Source organism: Gavialis gangeticus, unplaced genomic scaffold (assembly GCF_001723915.1).
Source record: "Gavialis gangeticus isolate Ggan-Ray unplaced genomic scaffold, GavGan_comp1, whole genome shotgun sequence".
NCBI classification, from domain to species: Eukaryota; Metazoa; Chordata; order Crocodylia; family Gavialidae; genus Gavialis; species Gavialis gangeticus.
This window is the reverse complement of record NW_017728996.1, coordinates 25088953-25107028: the sequence shown is the minus strand read 5'-3', so window position 1 is coordinate 25107028 and position 18076 is coordinate 25088953. Positions and strand designations below refer to the sequence as shown.

The following is an 18076-nucleotide window of genomic DNA, read 5'->3' as shown; positions in this document are numbered from 1 at the left end:
AGTGTATGGAAGGACTCTTTCCTCCTATCAGGAAGTAAGCATTTCATTACTGATGGGACTAATTCAGTGGTGCTAATATTTTTGGTCCCATGGGCCAGAAGACTCATGTGGGGCCAGTTGATGGGCCAGATTAGGCCCTACACCACACCTGCTGCACACAAGGGTCCGACCCCAGGGCCCTGTACCCTTCTGCCCAGTGCCAGAATCAGGCCCCATATCATCTTGCTATACCCCATCTAGCACACACAGCCACATGGTGGAGCTCCCCACAGGATCCATGCAGAGCCCCCCGGTGCTGGGGGTCAGATTTGGTTGAGAACCCCTGGACTAATTCATTCTTTGCTCCAATATGACAAGATGCCAACTACCCTTAAATAAGAAGCAGCTAGGTCCAGGTAGAAATCATGCCAAATATTAATGATCTCACTTAGACATTTTGTACCTGGCTTTTTGTCTTCCTTCCCCAACCCTGCCCCCTTGTATTTAATGTTGACTCTTGGAAAAATTAAACTGGAAAAGTAATGTTGTGCTGCAGGTAGGAAATGTCAAGGGCATGTCCACTTCAGGCCTATCCATCTTAAACGCAAAAGTTACTCTAAATATTATGATGCAAAAAAAGTCTGGCTATGGCCAATGGCTCAGCAACCACTACTCAGAGAAGAGGAGAAGCCAGGCAGCCATGGAAGGTTTTACCCACAATTGTCCTGGGGGCCCCATGCTATTGCAGGCTGGACCAGAAGCACCAAGTCATTTAGGCAATTTTCAAAATTGCAACCTGCAAGGTTTAATTTCCTTGACTTCTTGATCTTAATCTCAACTACAATACTTCATTAACTTACTTTTCTGCATTGTTTAAACAAGTCAGACAGACTGATTCAAATTGTGGGCAACAATCTTGTCCTTTTTTTTAAAACTGACTTTTCCACACAGTAAGCAGGGGCTCGTTACTTCCTTCAGAGAACCTGGATTTTATTTAACCTTCTTTCATTTTACTATTTAGATTGAATATGGATGTGAAATCCCTGAAATGTCTTCAGTCTGAATGGATGTTATCTAATTTCAAAAGGGCTGGATTTAGTACAATCGTATGAAAAATAAAGTTAATATGTGGTTTCTTAGCTGGTCTGTTGAAATTATGAACACATTACAGGAGAATAGATCAACTGGAAAGTACAAGTCAAACATACACGGCCAAAACTGACTTGGCATTGTGTATGCATTAGCATGCATATAGTTGCATGCTACGAAAACGTACAGTGAGCAGAAGGAGCCTTTTTCTGAACCATGCAGAACAGAGAGGTTGTTTTGCAATCTCTCGATGACAGGAACAATAGAGGGGCATAACAAGGCATAGCACAACAGCCCACATAGTTATGCATTTATAGTCCCCGACCTGTCAGTAACCTTAATACACAGCCTTCCTCACAGTTTAGCCCCACACGTAGAAAGTGAAGGGAACCATGCTATAGGATGGCTGAGGTCAAAACACAGGTATATCATGGACCCTACCAAAGCAGCATTAGCATTTGTGCTCATCTCAAAGTTTATTATGCCTGTTTGCAGGCACCAGACAAGGACTTGGCCCATGATACTAGATGTCTAAATTTTTTAATGCAATGGAATGCCTTGAAGTTCTTCGTGGGAATTTCATGATGAAATAAAAGATTGTAAATCTAGTCCTAATTTTATCTCTTTTATTCTCAAAAAATATTGTAACTCGTTAAAAAAACTTAAGAGAGGGCTAAATGAACTAGTCCCAAAGATACGGTCCTGGGAATTTATAATCCACATCAGCTTAATACATAGCTGCCCCTGTTAACTTTCTCCTGTTTCCTGCCAGACATCCAGACAATAAAAGAATTTATACAGCTGGAAGTATTAGAATAAAAGCCAAAAGCAGCGTAAGGACTTTCTATGGTGAAGCATGCTCAGAAAGAAGTAAGCAACATCTGGGTAGATTTTATGATTTGAACCACAACACAAAATGTATTTTCAAAAAATTGTATAAAATATATAATAAGGTATTTTAAATGGCATAACATTCAGCTCTCTTAAGGTCAAATCAGCATAGCTCAAGAGATAAGACTTGCAGACAGAATCCAAAACCAACAGATTGTATTTAAAAAAAAAAAAAAGATTAACAGAGAGGAATATCTTCACAGATTTGGTTTTCTGTGCATCTTGAGTACTTTTTGAAACAGTCTACACCCCTTCCTGGACCAGTACAGAAGTACTGCGCCTATAGAGAAACATCATTACAACCAAAGAAAGGAACTGTTGGCAGTGAGAAATTCATTAAGAACCTGGCTGCTCTGACTTGACCCAAGTTACTAATGCGCTAACTTGAACATCATGCACTCAGTGAATCATGAAGTAATATATCTGACGTGGTTTTTCCATTCTTCCCACATATAGCAGAGAATGACTTGGGACAGGTTATGCATAGCAATATAACTCAATTCAGATTAATCCATTAATAATTTCAGCAGCTCTTGGTGAAGCTTTCCTGCTCACTTACCTTGACAGGCTCCTGTTCGAATATTTGGAATGAAACCTCGACGGCAAGGATGCGGCTGAGCAGGACACATTTCACAAGGATGACCCCATGCTCTCCCAACTGTCGCACAGCAAAGGGTTTTGGTGCAGACTATTCCACTGAGTTGTCCCTGGCACATCTGATTGGTTATCAAAGTGAAGCATGGCCCAGTCCTATAATCTACAACAGAGAAAGGAAATCTCATCAACACATTAGAAATATATTGCAAGCCCTGTAATAAGCCAAACAAACAGATCTGGGAAAGCCAGTCACAAACACCCCTGAAATACATTTTAAAAAAATCTCTTTCCAGAATCATAAACATATGAGGAAAGTTTACTCCTTATCCAACAGTACTGGAGACGTAAAATATATGGTCCTATAAGCTGCTCACAATTACTCGACCGTGAGTAATATTGCTCAAAATTTCCCAAACTTCCACAGAATTAAATGCAACTCTTTTTTCTGTGCCTAATTTTCCTCTCAGAGTCTACAAACACTTGAGCAAAGGACAGAAGTAAGGGGAACAAGGACAAATTTCCATTGTTTCCCAAGATATTCCTGAATGTGATGAGGAAGGAGAGTTTTGTTGTGTTAGTCACTGAGGCACTTGAGCTAGGTACAGACATTACATATAAACCAGTTTAACTGATCAGAAACTAGTTTAAACCTGTAGCAGCACATAAGTTCAGTGCACATAAACCAGATTCAAACTGGCTGAAACTGGTTTAAGATAAACCTGGTTGAATATAGTATCAGACTTAACTGATTTGGGTCAAAGCAGTTTATGCAATGTCTATCCCAAACCCCTTCCTGGTTTAAATTAAACTAGAGTCCCCCAGCATTCCAGATGCTTTGCAGCAGTAGGCTGGGCTGTCTGCTGGAGCAGACCAAGGTTGGCCCTGGCCCTCCCCTTCTAGCCAGAGCACTATCACTGCTCCAGCTGGCTGAGGAATTGCAGTGACTGCCAGGTTTCCCCCTGCCCCCCTGGATGCTCAAGCAGGGATCCCCCCTCCCTCCCTGGCCACTCCCTGCCTCCTCAGCGCAGCACTATGGAAGGGGAGGGCTGCTGTAGCACCCCCCCAGCTTCTCTCCTATGGCAGGGGGGGCATGGCCAGATGCCAGGTCCTCCATGCTAGCTACTGCTGAGAGGTGTCTGTGTGGGTCTCCAATTTCACTGGAACAAAGGGCAGACAGCTAGTGGCTTGCACATGCAAATGCACCCTGAAGATAAGAAGAGCTTTAAACTAATGAGAGACATGTTTTCTTATGTAGGGCTTGATGGGCTGATAAACTTTGTTCTGACAAACAACCTGCTGGCTGCAATCTGTCAGTCTTCAAGAGGGAACAGAGAAAGGTGCTAGAAATGACCTGGTCTGCAGACAGTACAAAGAAGCAGGGAGAGGGAGATTGAAAAGCTAAGCATCATCGACAGATGAAGGGTCTGGCAAAACTTCCCACCCCTTGAGCGGTGCTGTAGCACCCCCTGGCTTCTAGCCTAAGCCACTGAAGGCATGTGCCTGCATTTCTGGAGTGAAAAAGGGAATGTCAATCCACCTCCAAACCAGTTAAAACTTTGCAGATTAGACTAACTTGCAAAGATTGAATCAATTCAGGCTCAGGCTTTTCGAATGTCTGTCCCTAGCCTTGGTTATTATGAAATGAAGCATGCACATGCAAGCATGTCTATACATTAAAAAAAACAAAAAACAAAAAAACAAAAAAACCAAACAAAATCAAGCTTAGTTGCAACTGGCCAGAAAAGTCATAACTTTATGACTTTTTTCCATAACTTGTTTTCTTTAGTGGATAAATAAGCTAGTACTTAGGGTATATTTATGGTGTCTAAGTACATGGGGGAAGTTAAAATCAGTTTCCACAGTTAATTTCCTCTCATGAGATCCCTTTCTGTGAGCAACTGTGCCAATGAAATTTGATCACTCAAATATTCACAGAATGCCAACATAAAAAGGGGCAAGGCTGAAGTGAGCTGTGCTAAAAATTAATTGGATATTTGTGGACCTTTTTGTCTGCAGCATATAACTATGTCATATGGTCCCCAAACCAAAACTCCTTGATCTTAAGCACTCCCAACCTTTGGGAAAATTCAACACTAGATCTGGATCCACTTTGCAGCTTAGTTTCATCTCTAGTAATAACATCAGGAGGTCTTTTCATCAGATTGAATCAAGTTTATTTTAAATATTTATCACAGTACTTAACAATAATACTGATAAAAAGAGTTAGGTTGGGTTTGTTTCCACAACTGTTGTTTTCAAAGTGGTCTCAAGGGATGAAGTCTACATGAAGTTTACTAAGGACAATTTTCACTGCTATACACACATGCGCAGTACCAAGGCCCTAAATAAAACACGTCTTCAGCTGTACCGATGGCACATGGAACACATCTGCTTTTGTTTATGGTAGGGCAGGCTGCTCAACTAACAGACAGAATTAAACTATGATGTTAATAAAATATTGATAGTCTTTATTATGTCCTATTCTCCAAGGGCAACAAAAAATAGTGACACTGCCAACTTCTACTGTCTCATGCATATCCCAGGATCATACTGGAAGCTCAAGGTGAGCTTATTCTCCATCAAGAGACCAAAAGTCTCTCTCAGAAGCACTGTTTCCCAGGACAGAAAGCCTTATGCTGTAAGAACTTCACAGCTTTGCTGTGCTCCTAGATGTCTGAACTGAAATGCATACAACTTGCTTGTACCCAGCTTAACAAGTAACACAAATCGCCTTGTATCAGCAACCTGCCCTACTTTAATTTTTGTAATCTCCAAATCTTATCAGCCATGACTTTGGTTTTTTTCACCAAGTCATTGATCAAAATATTGAATTGTATAAACCAAAGCACTGGCCCCACTAGAAATACAGGCATTCAATGATTCCCTGTTAGCAATTACATACTGAGACATATTACTTAGCCAATTTTTAATCAATTTTGTGGGTGAAATTCTCTTGTGCATCACTGACTACACAAGTGCAGCATTAAACTATTTGTTCAGAGCTTAGATTACTAGGAAGGAGCCAGTGGAGTGGCAGGAGGGATCATTATTTCACTGTGCAAAGGAAACTCTTACACTGCATGTAGCAGCTACAGACAGATAATCCTTTCTGTTCTGGATGTCTTCTCATGCATGTGCTGTTTTGTTAATTTCAGTCATATCAATAAAATCCCAGTGTCCTGTGCAATCAGGCATCAGTGCTGGATAATCAACTCACCACAGATTCAAATCACTCTTTGGTAACAACATATGCAAATCTAAAAGAAGCCACTGATTCTGTCAACAGAAACACTCTTCAACCTTCTTTAAATGCAATTCTTTACGTTTTTGCAAGGTTCCCCCCTTGTTTTTAGTGGGAATATCTAAATGCCAGGAAAAAATGTATATCATAAAGGGATTAATTCAGAAGTATGCAAAAAAATTTCATGTTTACAGAAAATGTTTCTGAAAATATAAATATTGTTCTTCAGCATTTGTGCAGCACCCAGCTTAACAGAAGATGCTCTTCAGCTTGTCAGACTCTCATTATTCAAGACAGGACATTTCACTGTTATGTCACACCTCAACCATGTGGTCTGATTGGCCTTTCAACTGGATGGGAGCATTGATCTTTTCTGACGTTTCATGTCATGTAGCTATTAGTTTTTTGCATAAGGCAAATAACTTCCATTAGCATTTGCATGCCACTAGCAAGAGGATGGAAACTATAAAAAAGCTTTTTTTTGGTGTAATACAGAGTCAAAAAGAATAATAAAATCAAAGGAATTAAGCCAATATATGGGTGATATTTCAATGATAGAGTCGCTTCTACTCTAAACAATGTCACCAAATAAATAATTCTACTTAGCTCCCTAAAAGGTCCCTTATGTTCATAAAACTATCACACAGGATGCTGAAATATGCATCACTGGCTGGCTTAAATCAAAACACAGAACAAAAAAAATAAATAATGATAACCGGTCCAAGCAAAGGCTGGGAAGGACTGATGGGGACTCTGAATACTCAAATATACACAACAACCACAACAGTGAATAAGGGTTAGCGTAACAAGGTGCATGGTTCAGGGGCTAGAACCCAGCTGCAGGGGGTAGAGGGAATAGCCTGCCTACCTAAGAGCACTGGGCCTGCAGACAGGGATGACTGGCTGGCCCTACGGAAAGTTAAAAGCTCCCAGGGAGGTTAGCTGAGGGAAAGACAGGAGACTCATATGCTGAGGGAAAAGCCCAAAGCCTGAGTTGCCTCTCTCTCTAGGTCTAAGACCAGAGGGTGTACTTTTGTTTGTTATTTGCACATTTGCTTTTGTTGTTGTTTGCTTTGTTTGGGCAGGGGTAAGCTTTCCAAATGTAAAAAAAGCAGACTGGAAATTAACACTAAGAGCTGACTGGCCTTTATGAAGGTCTGGCTCCTGGACTGGGCTAAAGGAGAGACAACCTGCTACAGGTTACTACTGTCTTTAAGTACTCATATAATGTTCAACTGTACTTGCAAACAAAAATGGTTATTTAAGCACTACTTTCAATTAATAAAGCCAGGATTATAAAATTGATATAAGCAGATAGCTCCTGTTATATTTAAGTGGATGGGAATTCTCAGGTAAGGAGTTCACCCATAGAATACAATGGTTCAAATGAAGAACCTGACCTTGTGAGATGAGAAGCACCTGCCGAGGGGGTCTGAAATACCATCCACTCCTATTAAAGTAAATTAGAATTGAGGGAGCCCAGAATCACATGGGACTAAGCCATAAAAGGTAACGCTTCTCATGGTAATATCACATTACTTGAATAGGAAAATATCATGTCTTGCCATACGGAGATACGTATCATGATAAAAATGAATGCTGCCTTTTCAGTTCACAGGACTGAATCTAGTTAGAATCCCATGCCAAATCACTGGCTGAGCAAAAAAAACCCCCCAAACCCATGACACTGCTTGGAAGGATGGAATATTCAACAGCTGTTCAACATTCGATACGGGTAAATTCTTCATGACCCCCAAACAAGAGCCAAAATTGCTGTGTAACTTAAACTACCCTCAGAAATGCAGTTGCCACTTTCCCCTTTCTTCAGCGGAGCAGAAAAGGGGAGAAATATTCATTTATCATGCAGAGTAAGATATGGATAAGCTACATGGATGGCTGTTCGAATAGATTCTACACTCAATTCATCATTGCAGCCTAGGTGAGTTTTGGTACTGAACTCCACTTCCTTTTTTTCCTTTTTCATGTCCTTGTGCCAAGCTATTTAGCAGAAGTTGCAGATTCATTGGAACCTGAGAGGCTGCCCTGTGAGCACTTCTGTTGCGGTCTTGAACTTGTAACTTCTAGACTGTCAACCATGTGCCTTATGGCTTATTTAGCATGTGGAATATGCACTACATAGAACCATAACCATTTGTCAACATGGGGTGTGTAGTAGGCTTTTTGCACACAGCTCTACCAAGCATCATACAATACTCTTAGAGAGAGGTGGTTAGCCATGTTAGTCTGAAGTTAGGAGGCTGCCTTGAGATGGTTATCATTTTCCAGGAGGGGTTGGAAGTCATTAATGATGTGTTCAACTGTATCTACTCTGATTCCTCTGACTGAGATGCATACCTTGGGCATACGGAGCAAGGATTCCCACATTTATACTACAACCCCAAAACTAGCCACTGAATTCAATAGAGCCAGACTCAGACCTACAATGCCAACCCCATGACAAGACCTGAAAAATCTCTCATCACCTACAGATTCCCAGCTTGAACACATCATTAATGACCTCCAATCCCTCCTGAAAAATGATGAGCATCTCAAGACAGCTCTGAGAGACAAGTCTGTTCTGGCTTACAAGACAGCTCCCCCAACCTCAAAAAACGTGTCTCCAGCAACAAACTACCTAACTTCTATTTGCATCAAGCCACCAGGTCTTTCAATGGATTCAGACACCTGCAGTGCCTCCTCATCAACACAGACCACATCATCACTGAACCAAACAACACAAGCTATAACATTCACCTGCTCTTCCACAAATGTCACATACTGTATTTACTCAAATCCAAGATGAGGTCCCCACCCTTCAAAATGGGAAAAAGAAACCTGGTCTTAGATTAGGAGGTGACTGCTATGGCTCCACCTCTGGCTCTAGTGCTGTGGCGTGAGCTACTATGTGCCACATAGTGTAAGTGGTGGTGGAGGATGGGGGCAGATGACAAGAGGGGCAAGTAGCATGGGGGCAGGCACTCAGGGGGAGCAAGTGGCCAAGGGAAGACCTGGGGTAGGGAGTAAACACCAGGGGGACAGGCACTGGGCGAGGAGAGAGGAAAGTCGAATGGAGGCAAACAGTGGGGGAACGGGCAGGGGATAAGCTCCCTGCTCTCCCAGTGCTACTTTCTCCATCATAGGGACGAGGGGGACAAATGTAAGATTACCACCAATAATTAGCTTCTATACATAAATTATAACATCTTAAATTTGAAGTTGTCTTTGATTTGGGTAAGTATAGTATCTCCTACTCACAGTGCACCTCTTCTGCCTACACAGGATAGATAGGGAGATCTCTACATGAAAAAAAATGAATGTGCAGGCAGTCCTTGGACTTATGAGCCAATTGGTTCTTGAAAACTGTGCCTTAAGTCAAAATGTTGTCATTCGGAACCAATGTTCTCATAAGAAACAATGTTATAAATGGAGGATTGGTTCCTGAACCAAGGCCCAATACCCTATTTTCACCAAAAATACCCCAGAATTTTGTACTCAATCAATTATAGATGAGTAATATAGCTACATTAATGTAATATTGTAAATAGGAATCATATTGATTTGGAAGGACTTCTCTGAGGTGACTTTGCTGGACTTTTTGAAGGGCTCTTGGTTGGTCATTTTGAAGGTTCTTGGCTGGAGTCTTCTCAGGAGTCTTGGCTGCAGGTTTTTCTGGAGGCTTGTCTGCTTTCTTAAAGAAAGTGTCCAAGGAAGTTTGGACAGACGTTCTCCAGAGAGATGAGTGACACAGCAAATTTGTTCGCTGGCATGGCGTCACATCAGATCAAGCATTGTAAAGTTGAAACTGATGTCAAATTTGAAACAGGGTGTTAATTTGTAAACGTTGTAAGTGTGAAATGTTGCAACTCGAAACATAGTAAGTCAAGGACTGCCTGTACACTGATCTAACATCAATTTCAAAAAGAGACAGAAGATCTGGCTGAACCCTTTAACCTTGGACGTTCTGTCACTGACCTCAAAGTAGCTGATCTTAGACAACAAAACTTTGAAAGTGAAACTTGGACAAGACATCAGCCACAGGCTGGACTGTGTTCAGTATGGTCTCAGCCAAGACTCTGGATTCTTATCCTATTACCTGGACTAGCTTTTATAACCCCATGGGTTCCTTAATACGTCAAGTGCTTTGTCTAGCCCTTTTGATCTCTTCAACCCACCTTCACCTTTCTCAGCAGTGCCCGCTCTTTTCTTCCTCCTTTCCCTATTATTTGTATTTAAATTACTGTATTCCTTTATTTATTACCCCTCCTCTATGCAAACTGATTCAAAGCATCTGACAAAGTAGGCTGTAACCAAAGAAAGCTTTTGCCTTTCTCAACAAGTTACTCTTTAAGGTACCACTCTGCCCTGCCTTCTTCAGATTCATGTCTGGTTAACTACTTACCTAGTCAATGTCTGGAAGCCTTGAACTGAAGACTGTCCTGTCATGAGTCCTGTTGTGCTGGAAAGTCCTTCTAGCCCAATGCAACTTAATACATGATCATTCATTTTTACTTCTAATATACACTCCTCACAGAAAGCAGAAAAACTCTTATTTTAGCTACCAAACGTTCTGCCTCATTTTAGTCACTATTGTCTCTTTCCTGATCCCAAAAAAACAACTGCAGGGAAGCCACAAAATTATGTAAATTCAACTACCAACCTCTCCTTATTGCTGAGCCAAGCTTTTATAAAAAAAAACCCATAAACAAAAGAAGAAGGAATGTGTGTATATATATGACAGGGAAGATCATAACATGCCTCTTTCCAGCAGGCAATTTGTGCTGTGACTGAGATATGGTCAGACTGCATTCTAAAGATTACTGGGAGGCTGTGGACTGCCAGGACAGAGAGAGATGGGTAGAAATTGAGTGCAGTAGTAAATTCTAGCGTAACAATGGACAGTAAAAAAGAACCCCAAAGTGTTCGCATTTGTGACTATAGGCAGGGCACATAAATTTCTTTACGTACAGAGGCCTATTATTTTTAAATAGTATGCTTCACACATATACCCCTCTCTCCCAAAAGGTCAGTTCAAGCTATTGTGCAGTACTACCCAGGAAACAGAAAGCATCACATTGCTACAACTTTTTTATGTTCACCAAATTATGTGCTGTACTTAGGTAGCATTGCCATCATTATAGTGTCATAGACTCAACTGATAATCCTCATCAGCACCCCATAGAGTAGATATTCTTATCCCCATCTGGAAAAATTGAAAAAATCAGATGACCTGACCTTCCAGAGCAAATCTGTGGCAGACCTGGTATTCAATAGTTCCTGACTGCCAACCTCATGTTCTGCCTTCCACCTCTCATCATTGAGGCTGCTGTATTGTATGGAGTTGTTTCAATAGTGGATTAGACTATATGACAAGAAGAATCTCAACCATTCACTCAGAAAAAACCCAATACATTCATTATCCCTTTTCAGGGGACACTCAAATGCCATTTAAAGACTACTGGCATCCAAACACAACACTTTTTTTCTACATGGACCATTTCCTCATAAAGTTACTCACTATTTAAACACTCCCAGTCCTCTCCCCACATACACGTTCAATTACACATTCTAGTTAGGCCCCAAATGTGTCATCACTGGAAAGTCCATGGCAGAGCCAGGAGGGGACTTTCAAGAAAAAAGAAAAGAAAAAAAACTTTAAAGGTTTTTAATAATATTTCTTTCAATGCTTAGTTGTCTCTCATTAATTTTCCCCAGTCATGCAATCATCAGCATCATGCTGGCATATACAGTACTTGCAATAAACAGCTTTCACTGTTATTGTATTGCTGTATTTGACTTCTGCACTTAATCAACAACAAAAGTTGTTTACTACTCCATATACCCTAGCTCCATGAATATTATCCCCTAGTTCTGAACTTCAGTGATCCTATTTCTCCACGTCTTCTCCACCTTTGCTTGTTTCCTATATTGTAGTCATATATTGCTTTGCTGGCACAGTTTACCCTAAATTTATTTTCCATTCCGTAAGCTTCTTCAAAAATCCGTCTCAACAAGATGATCTGTTTAACATGTCTATCTAGCAAATGCTATCATGTTTTCCTGGGGTACTAGTTAAAGAACAGAACTTTTAAATAACAGGTTAATAACCACATAAACCTAATTTTATCTTTTATCAGCTGCATTTGATGTACAGAACCTCTCAGACTGACCGTTTTAAAAAGTATTTTGGCAATCCACATTCAAGAACAAATATACAACTCTTTCCATGCCAATTTTGTTCTTGCAACTGACCCACTTCTCGGAGTCTGTAACTGAAAAGTAATAACATTGAAGTAATAAAATAAAAAAAAAATGTTAAAAATTATTATAGAATGAGAGTGATTTGTTGCACACATTTTAATCCAACAAGCAGACTAAGCATTTCACCAAAATCAAGGCTTTAGCTCTGTTGTTCCCAATTATGTGCGGCAGCAGTCCAAATACAGAAAATTGTTACCACATTTTATTCTTTTCCGTGATGAAGAAAACAGTAAGCAATGCAGCTAAATGGAGAAGATCTTCTCATTTCTGAATAATCAGTTACCTGACAGATCCTCCCCTCTGCTTTCCTGTCAGACTGAAAAGGAATTCTCTATTGTAGATTTTTATTTTTCAATTCTTTTTGAAAGATAATAATGAGGAATGATGATGATGAAATAAAATTTTAACCGATTCCCCCCTCCTCCCACTTCTGCAAAGAAAGTAACAAACTTTAGTTCATATTTACTGTTGAGCCTGAATGATTATTAAGAAGAATGGGTTCAATTTAAATGCTTTGGAAGTTCCACTTAAAAAGAACAAGTTGGCTGCAGTTTATTACTTCTTTTAAAAAAGTTTTTAAAAGTGCCACGTTATAGAAACTTGTCTAACATACCACAGAGTATTAACTGTTGAACAGCAAGATAAAGGCAATGCTACTGGACCAGTTCTTGCATTCAATTTTCTATTTATCTCCAAAGTACCCTGAAAATAAGAGTATTTAGGCATCTAAAGGCAATTCAACCAGAGACAAAAAAAACATACCATACTAAGGGGAGAAATGCTGTTACACGGTTGCTAACATCCACAATTTAAAGGGATACTTTCCCCTTTTTTTAAAAAAGGGGTTGGGATTGTAAACTATATTGTAAATAGGAACGTTATCTTCAATTCTTTGTTTTAAATATAAATAATCCTTATCAATGTCATGAAGCCAAACACAACTGCAATAAATTAAGGACAGACCCAGCCCAGAAATATGAAGAGTTATACATAAAAGGGAAGGTGAGAAGAAGGGTACTACCCATCTTCAATATTCAAGATAAGCGACATGCAAAAAGCAAACACACAGAGGAACAGTGGAAAAGAAATTAAAATATCTGTAATTCAGATGCGATAATTTAAGGTGACAGTAGCAAGTTCAGTAAAAGAAGGGTCTGGGGAGGGTACAGGGTGCAAAGGGGGTCGAAATACATGTAGATTTTGTGGTACTGACTCAACTTCTAAACTTCTGGCAAGACCCTAACAATGTAATAAGAGCAACTGCCAACCTCTCCTTACCCCTAATAATGGCTGCCAAGAAATAGAGGGCTCATGAGAAGAAAATCCTCTCCTTTTTTACCATGAGAGAACAGCATCAGTACCTATGGGAAATTATACCTCTGGAAAAGCTTCATTTATGCAGATATGAAGGGCATGAAGCTTATAATGGGGCGTGGACTCTCTCACATACAGCAGCTCAACCCTCCTTAGCACTTATAAAGATTTTCACATGCAGATCTTAGCCTCTGCAATATTTTTGTTTAGTCATTGATTTAAATTTGCTGGAAGTTTACAGTGCCTCATTATTCAGACTTCAAAATTACCATGGTTGTAAGTAATACAGTTATTCTTTTGTTCAAGACAGTAATACATAATTTTGTTTTATAGCTGATTGGCCAAAAGCACAAAAAGACCTATTTGGAGACAACAATAAACAATATACAATATTTTGTGTGATCTTCTCCCTAATAATGACTTTGTATCCTTAAATGCACTAGACAACTCAAAAAGTCTCACGTCCACATCTTGCAAATTTAAGCTGAAAAGTACACTAGCATCCCAGTCACCTCTGTGATATGCAAAACACTGGTGAAACACAGCAGTTATTTAACGGGAACACTCTACAACAGCTTGGGTTGCATGGTAAGACCAGAATCTCAATTAAAAAGTCACAGTCAAAGTCCAGAGTTCCTCCGGTGGTTAGGTAGGCCAATCGGCTAGTATAAGTAAGAAATGCGATAGTTTCATAGTTGGTAGGGTTGGAAGGGACCTGAGCAGATCATCAAGTCCAGCCCCCTGCCATGGGCAGGAAAGAGTACTGGGGTCAAACGACCCTGGCAAGGTGTCTATCTAGCCTCCTTTTGAAGACCCCCGGATAGGAGCGAGCACCACTTCCCTTGGAAGTTGGTTTCAGATCCTAGCCACCCTGACTGTGAAGTAGTGCCTCCTGATATCCAGCCTGAATCTACTCTGTCAACTTATGGCCATTATTTCTTGCAACTCTCTGTAGTGCTCGGGGGAACAGGGACCCTCCCATTGCCTGCTGGTCTCTCTTGGCCAGTTTACAGATGGCCACCAGATCCCCTCTCAGCCTTCTCTTGTGGAGGCTGAACACGTTCAGGTCCCGTAGCCTCTCCTTGTAGGGCCTGCCCTGCTGCCCCCGATCATGCAAGTGGCCCTTCTCTGGACCCTCTCGATGCTGTCCACATCCCTCCTTAAGTTCAGCACCCAGAACTGGACACAGTACTCCAACTGTGGCCTGACCAATGTCGCATAGAGGGGGAGGATCACCTCCTTGGCCCTGTTTGTGATGCATCTGTGGATGCATGACAAGGTACGGTTAGCCTTACTGACCGTGACCCCACATTGGCGGCCCATGTTCATCTTGGAGTCTATAATGACTCCAAGGATCCTTTTCTGCTTCTGTGCTGATGAGAAGGGAGTTCCCCAGCCTGTAGGTATGCTGCTGGTTCTTTCTCCCTAGGTGCAGTACCCTGCACTTGTCAGTATTCAATCCCATCTTATTCTCATCCGCCCACCCCTGTAACCTGTCCAGATCCAACTGCAGCCCGTCCCTCCCTTGTAGCGTGCCCATCTTCAAATCTGAACAAGGTGCTTTTCACCCCCTCGTCCAAGTTGCTGATGAAGATCTTGAACAGTGCGGGCCCGAGGACTGAGCCCTGGGGGACCCCACTGCCCACATCCCTCCAGGTCGAAAATAACCCGTCCACCACCACTCTCTGGGTGCAGCCCTCCAGCCAATTGGTGACCCATCTGACTGTGTAGGCATCGACACCACAATCTCCTAATTTTTTAATGAGAATGGGGTGAGAGACAGTGTTGAAGGCCTTCCTAAAGTCCAGAAAGACTACATCCACCAGTTCCTTCAGCCACTGACACATTAGGAAGTGATACGGTTAGCACTTTGTCTGGCCATCTTTGTCTCCCCAGTCCAAAGAAACAGGCAAACGCTTACAGCTGGGTCAGCAGGGGGCCAAACAGCCTTTAGCATAAATCCAGAGCAAGGTACTTAATCACTCTTCCACCATGTCTCACAATCTCAATCAAACTGGTGCTAATCTGGGAAACTTCACTGACATCAGTAGTCTTACTGGGCCCAGCTACATGTAAAATTAGTTCTATTGAATAAACTCATTTGCAAACTGCAGTTCGTGACAGTTTATTATTCCCGGGTGCCACATTTACATATGTGCCTAGGCCTGCAGCATGTTAAGCCAGGTTGGAGCAGCCCCAGTTAGCAAAGGGCCTGGGGGGGTCAGCATGCTAGCCTAGGGCTGCTCCAACTTGACTCAGAATGCTGTGGAGGGGGTGGCTCAGCCACAAGGGGGCTTCACTGCAGGGCTAGCCAGCAGGCAGTTCCTGCACTGAAGCACCCTTGTGCCCCAGCCAGCCCCAACACATGCACTGCAGTGCACCAAATAACACTGCCATAGGATAGTACTTGTGTTGACAAATACTAACCTATGGAGGTATTTATTAGTTTATTGTGACCTAACAGGGCTGCATGTGTAGATGCTGGGTGCATCTACATATTCACTAATGCACTTTTGCTACTGCACATTAAATTTAGTACCTCTGTTAAATAAATGCGCATTAGTCTGCTCTAATGCACAGTAATAAAGCACACACTTTTTTAGTAATGCTTAACGTGCAGTAGCCTATTTTTACTGTACATTAGTGAATTAGCATGGTTTTTTATGCAATACTTTAATGCACAGTAAAATAGGCTACTGTGCATTAAAGTGCACATGTAACCGTGCCCACTGAGACTTTACTGTGGAGCTAATTAGGGAACTGCAGTAAACGTCTTGTGTAGATGTACCCATTCTGTATTCACAAGAGTGTAACTTGAAATCAAAGCTGGAGCTCATAGTTCAAGTATTTTACAATTAATGTATATTATAATGGCACGCAGGTGACGTTCAGAGTTCATTACTATTGACACTGAGATCTGATGACACTGTTTCTCACCTCATTCTCATAAAAAAACTAGACAACTGCAGCCTACAAAGTCAGATGGGTGGTAAATTGGCTTGATGGTTGCACCCAGAGAGTAGTGGTTGATGGGTCGTTTTCAGCCTGGAGGGACGTGGGCAGCGGAGTTCCCAAGGACTCAGTCCTGGGGCCTGTGCTATTCAACATCTTTATCAGTGACTTGGCGGTGGGCATGGAAAGCACACTGTCCAGTTTCAATGATAACATCAAGATATAGGGAGAAGTGGGCACACTGGAGGGGAGGGATAGAATCCAACTAGATCTACACAGGTTACTGAGGTGGACAGATGAGAATAGGATGGAATTCAACGCAGACAAGTGCAAGGTATTGCATCTAGGGAGAAGGTACCTGCAACATACCTATAGGCTGGGGAACACCCTTCTCAACAACACGATGGCTGAACGGGATCTTGGAGTCGTTGTTGACTCCAGGATGGACATAAGCTGCTGATGCGAGGAAGCGGTCAGTAAGGCTAACCGCACCTTGTCATGCATCTACAGATGCATCACAAGCAGGTCCAGGGAGGTGATCCTTCCCCTCTATGTGGTGCTGGTCAGGCCACAGTTGGAGTACTGTGCCCAGTTCTGGGCACTGCACTTCAAGAGGGATGTGGCTAACCTTGAGAGGGTTCAGAGGAGAGCCACTCGCACGGCCAGGGGCAGCAGGCCAAGCCCTACGAAGATAGACTAAAGGGCCTGAATCTATTCAGCCACCACAAGAGAAGACTGAGAGGGGATCTGGTGGCCATCTATAAACTTGCCAGGGGGGACCAACAGAAAATATGTGAGGCTCTATTCCCCCGGGCACCGCCTGGGATAACAAGGAATAACAGCCACAAATTGATTGAGAGCAGGTTCAGGCTTGCTATCAGGAGACACTACTTTACAGTTAGGGCTGCCAGGCTCTGGAATGGGCTCCCTAGGGAGGTGGTGCTCTCCCCTAACTTGGGGGTCTTCAAGAGGAGGTTGGATAGGTATCTGGCAGTTGTTCCTGCCCAGGGCAGGGGGTCAGACTTGATGATCTGTTCAGGTCCATTCTGACCCCAGAAACTATGAAACTATGAGAAAAAGGTATGAAATTAATTCATGCATACAATAAATACAGTAACTGGGGTATATTTCTTCATGTGTTTTTGTGTTGCCTGATATTCTCTGAAACACTAAACTGCACTACTGACATCATAGAATGCACAGAGAAACAACTGATTTCAACCCATGTTGATATAGTTGTCATTAAATTAAAAGATAAAATCATTTTTTTTTAAATAGTAATCAGATACCAAGCTAGCCAAAAAATCTTAAATCAAGAAAAAAAACCAAAATCAGAATCCCTGGCCATAGGTAGTTACCTATTTATGAGTCATATTTTATCCTTAAATGTAAGCTAATCTAGGGGAAGAGTCTTACTGAATTCTCTAGGCGGCAAGTTAATGAAGACCACAGGTTTTCAGTGTTTTTTTAAACCTGAGGTATTGTTTCAAGTGGAATGACAAGTCTTCCTAAAGTTTCAGAATTTTTAATGTATAGGATAGATAAAAATGGCAGGCTTCTTGCTTTTACTCAATATATTAACATTTCTACATTCTTAGCATATTGTTGAACATTTCTATTTGTGATGATGTAATCTGCTTTTCTTTCATGCTAACTCTCTGGATGTGTCTCTAATTTAACAAGTACAGCAAAACTAGACCAGGAGCTCTTAACTAGAGCTAGACCGGGAATTCTTAAGTCAGCTCATGGAGGTAG

The 18076-nt window shown here is 41.6% G+C and overlaps 1 protein-coding gene across 1 annotated transcript in view; it reads right to left on the bottom strand.

Annotated features, from left to right (window-relative positions):
- Positions 1-18076, bottom strand: part of FBN1 (fibrillin 1) — a 234959-nt gene that overhangs the window by 172263 nt on the left and 44620 nt on the right. Inside the window, exon 6 of the mRNA XM_019503825.1 lies at positions 2519-2716. Coding sequence (XP_019359370.1) covers positions 2519-2716 — 198 coding nt within the window. The remainder of the gene's footprint in view (positions 1-2518; positions 2717-18076) is intronic.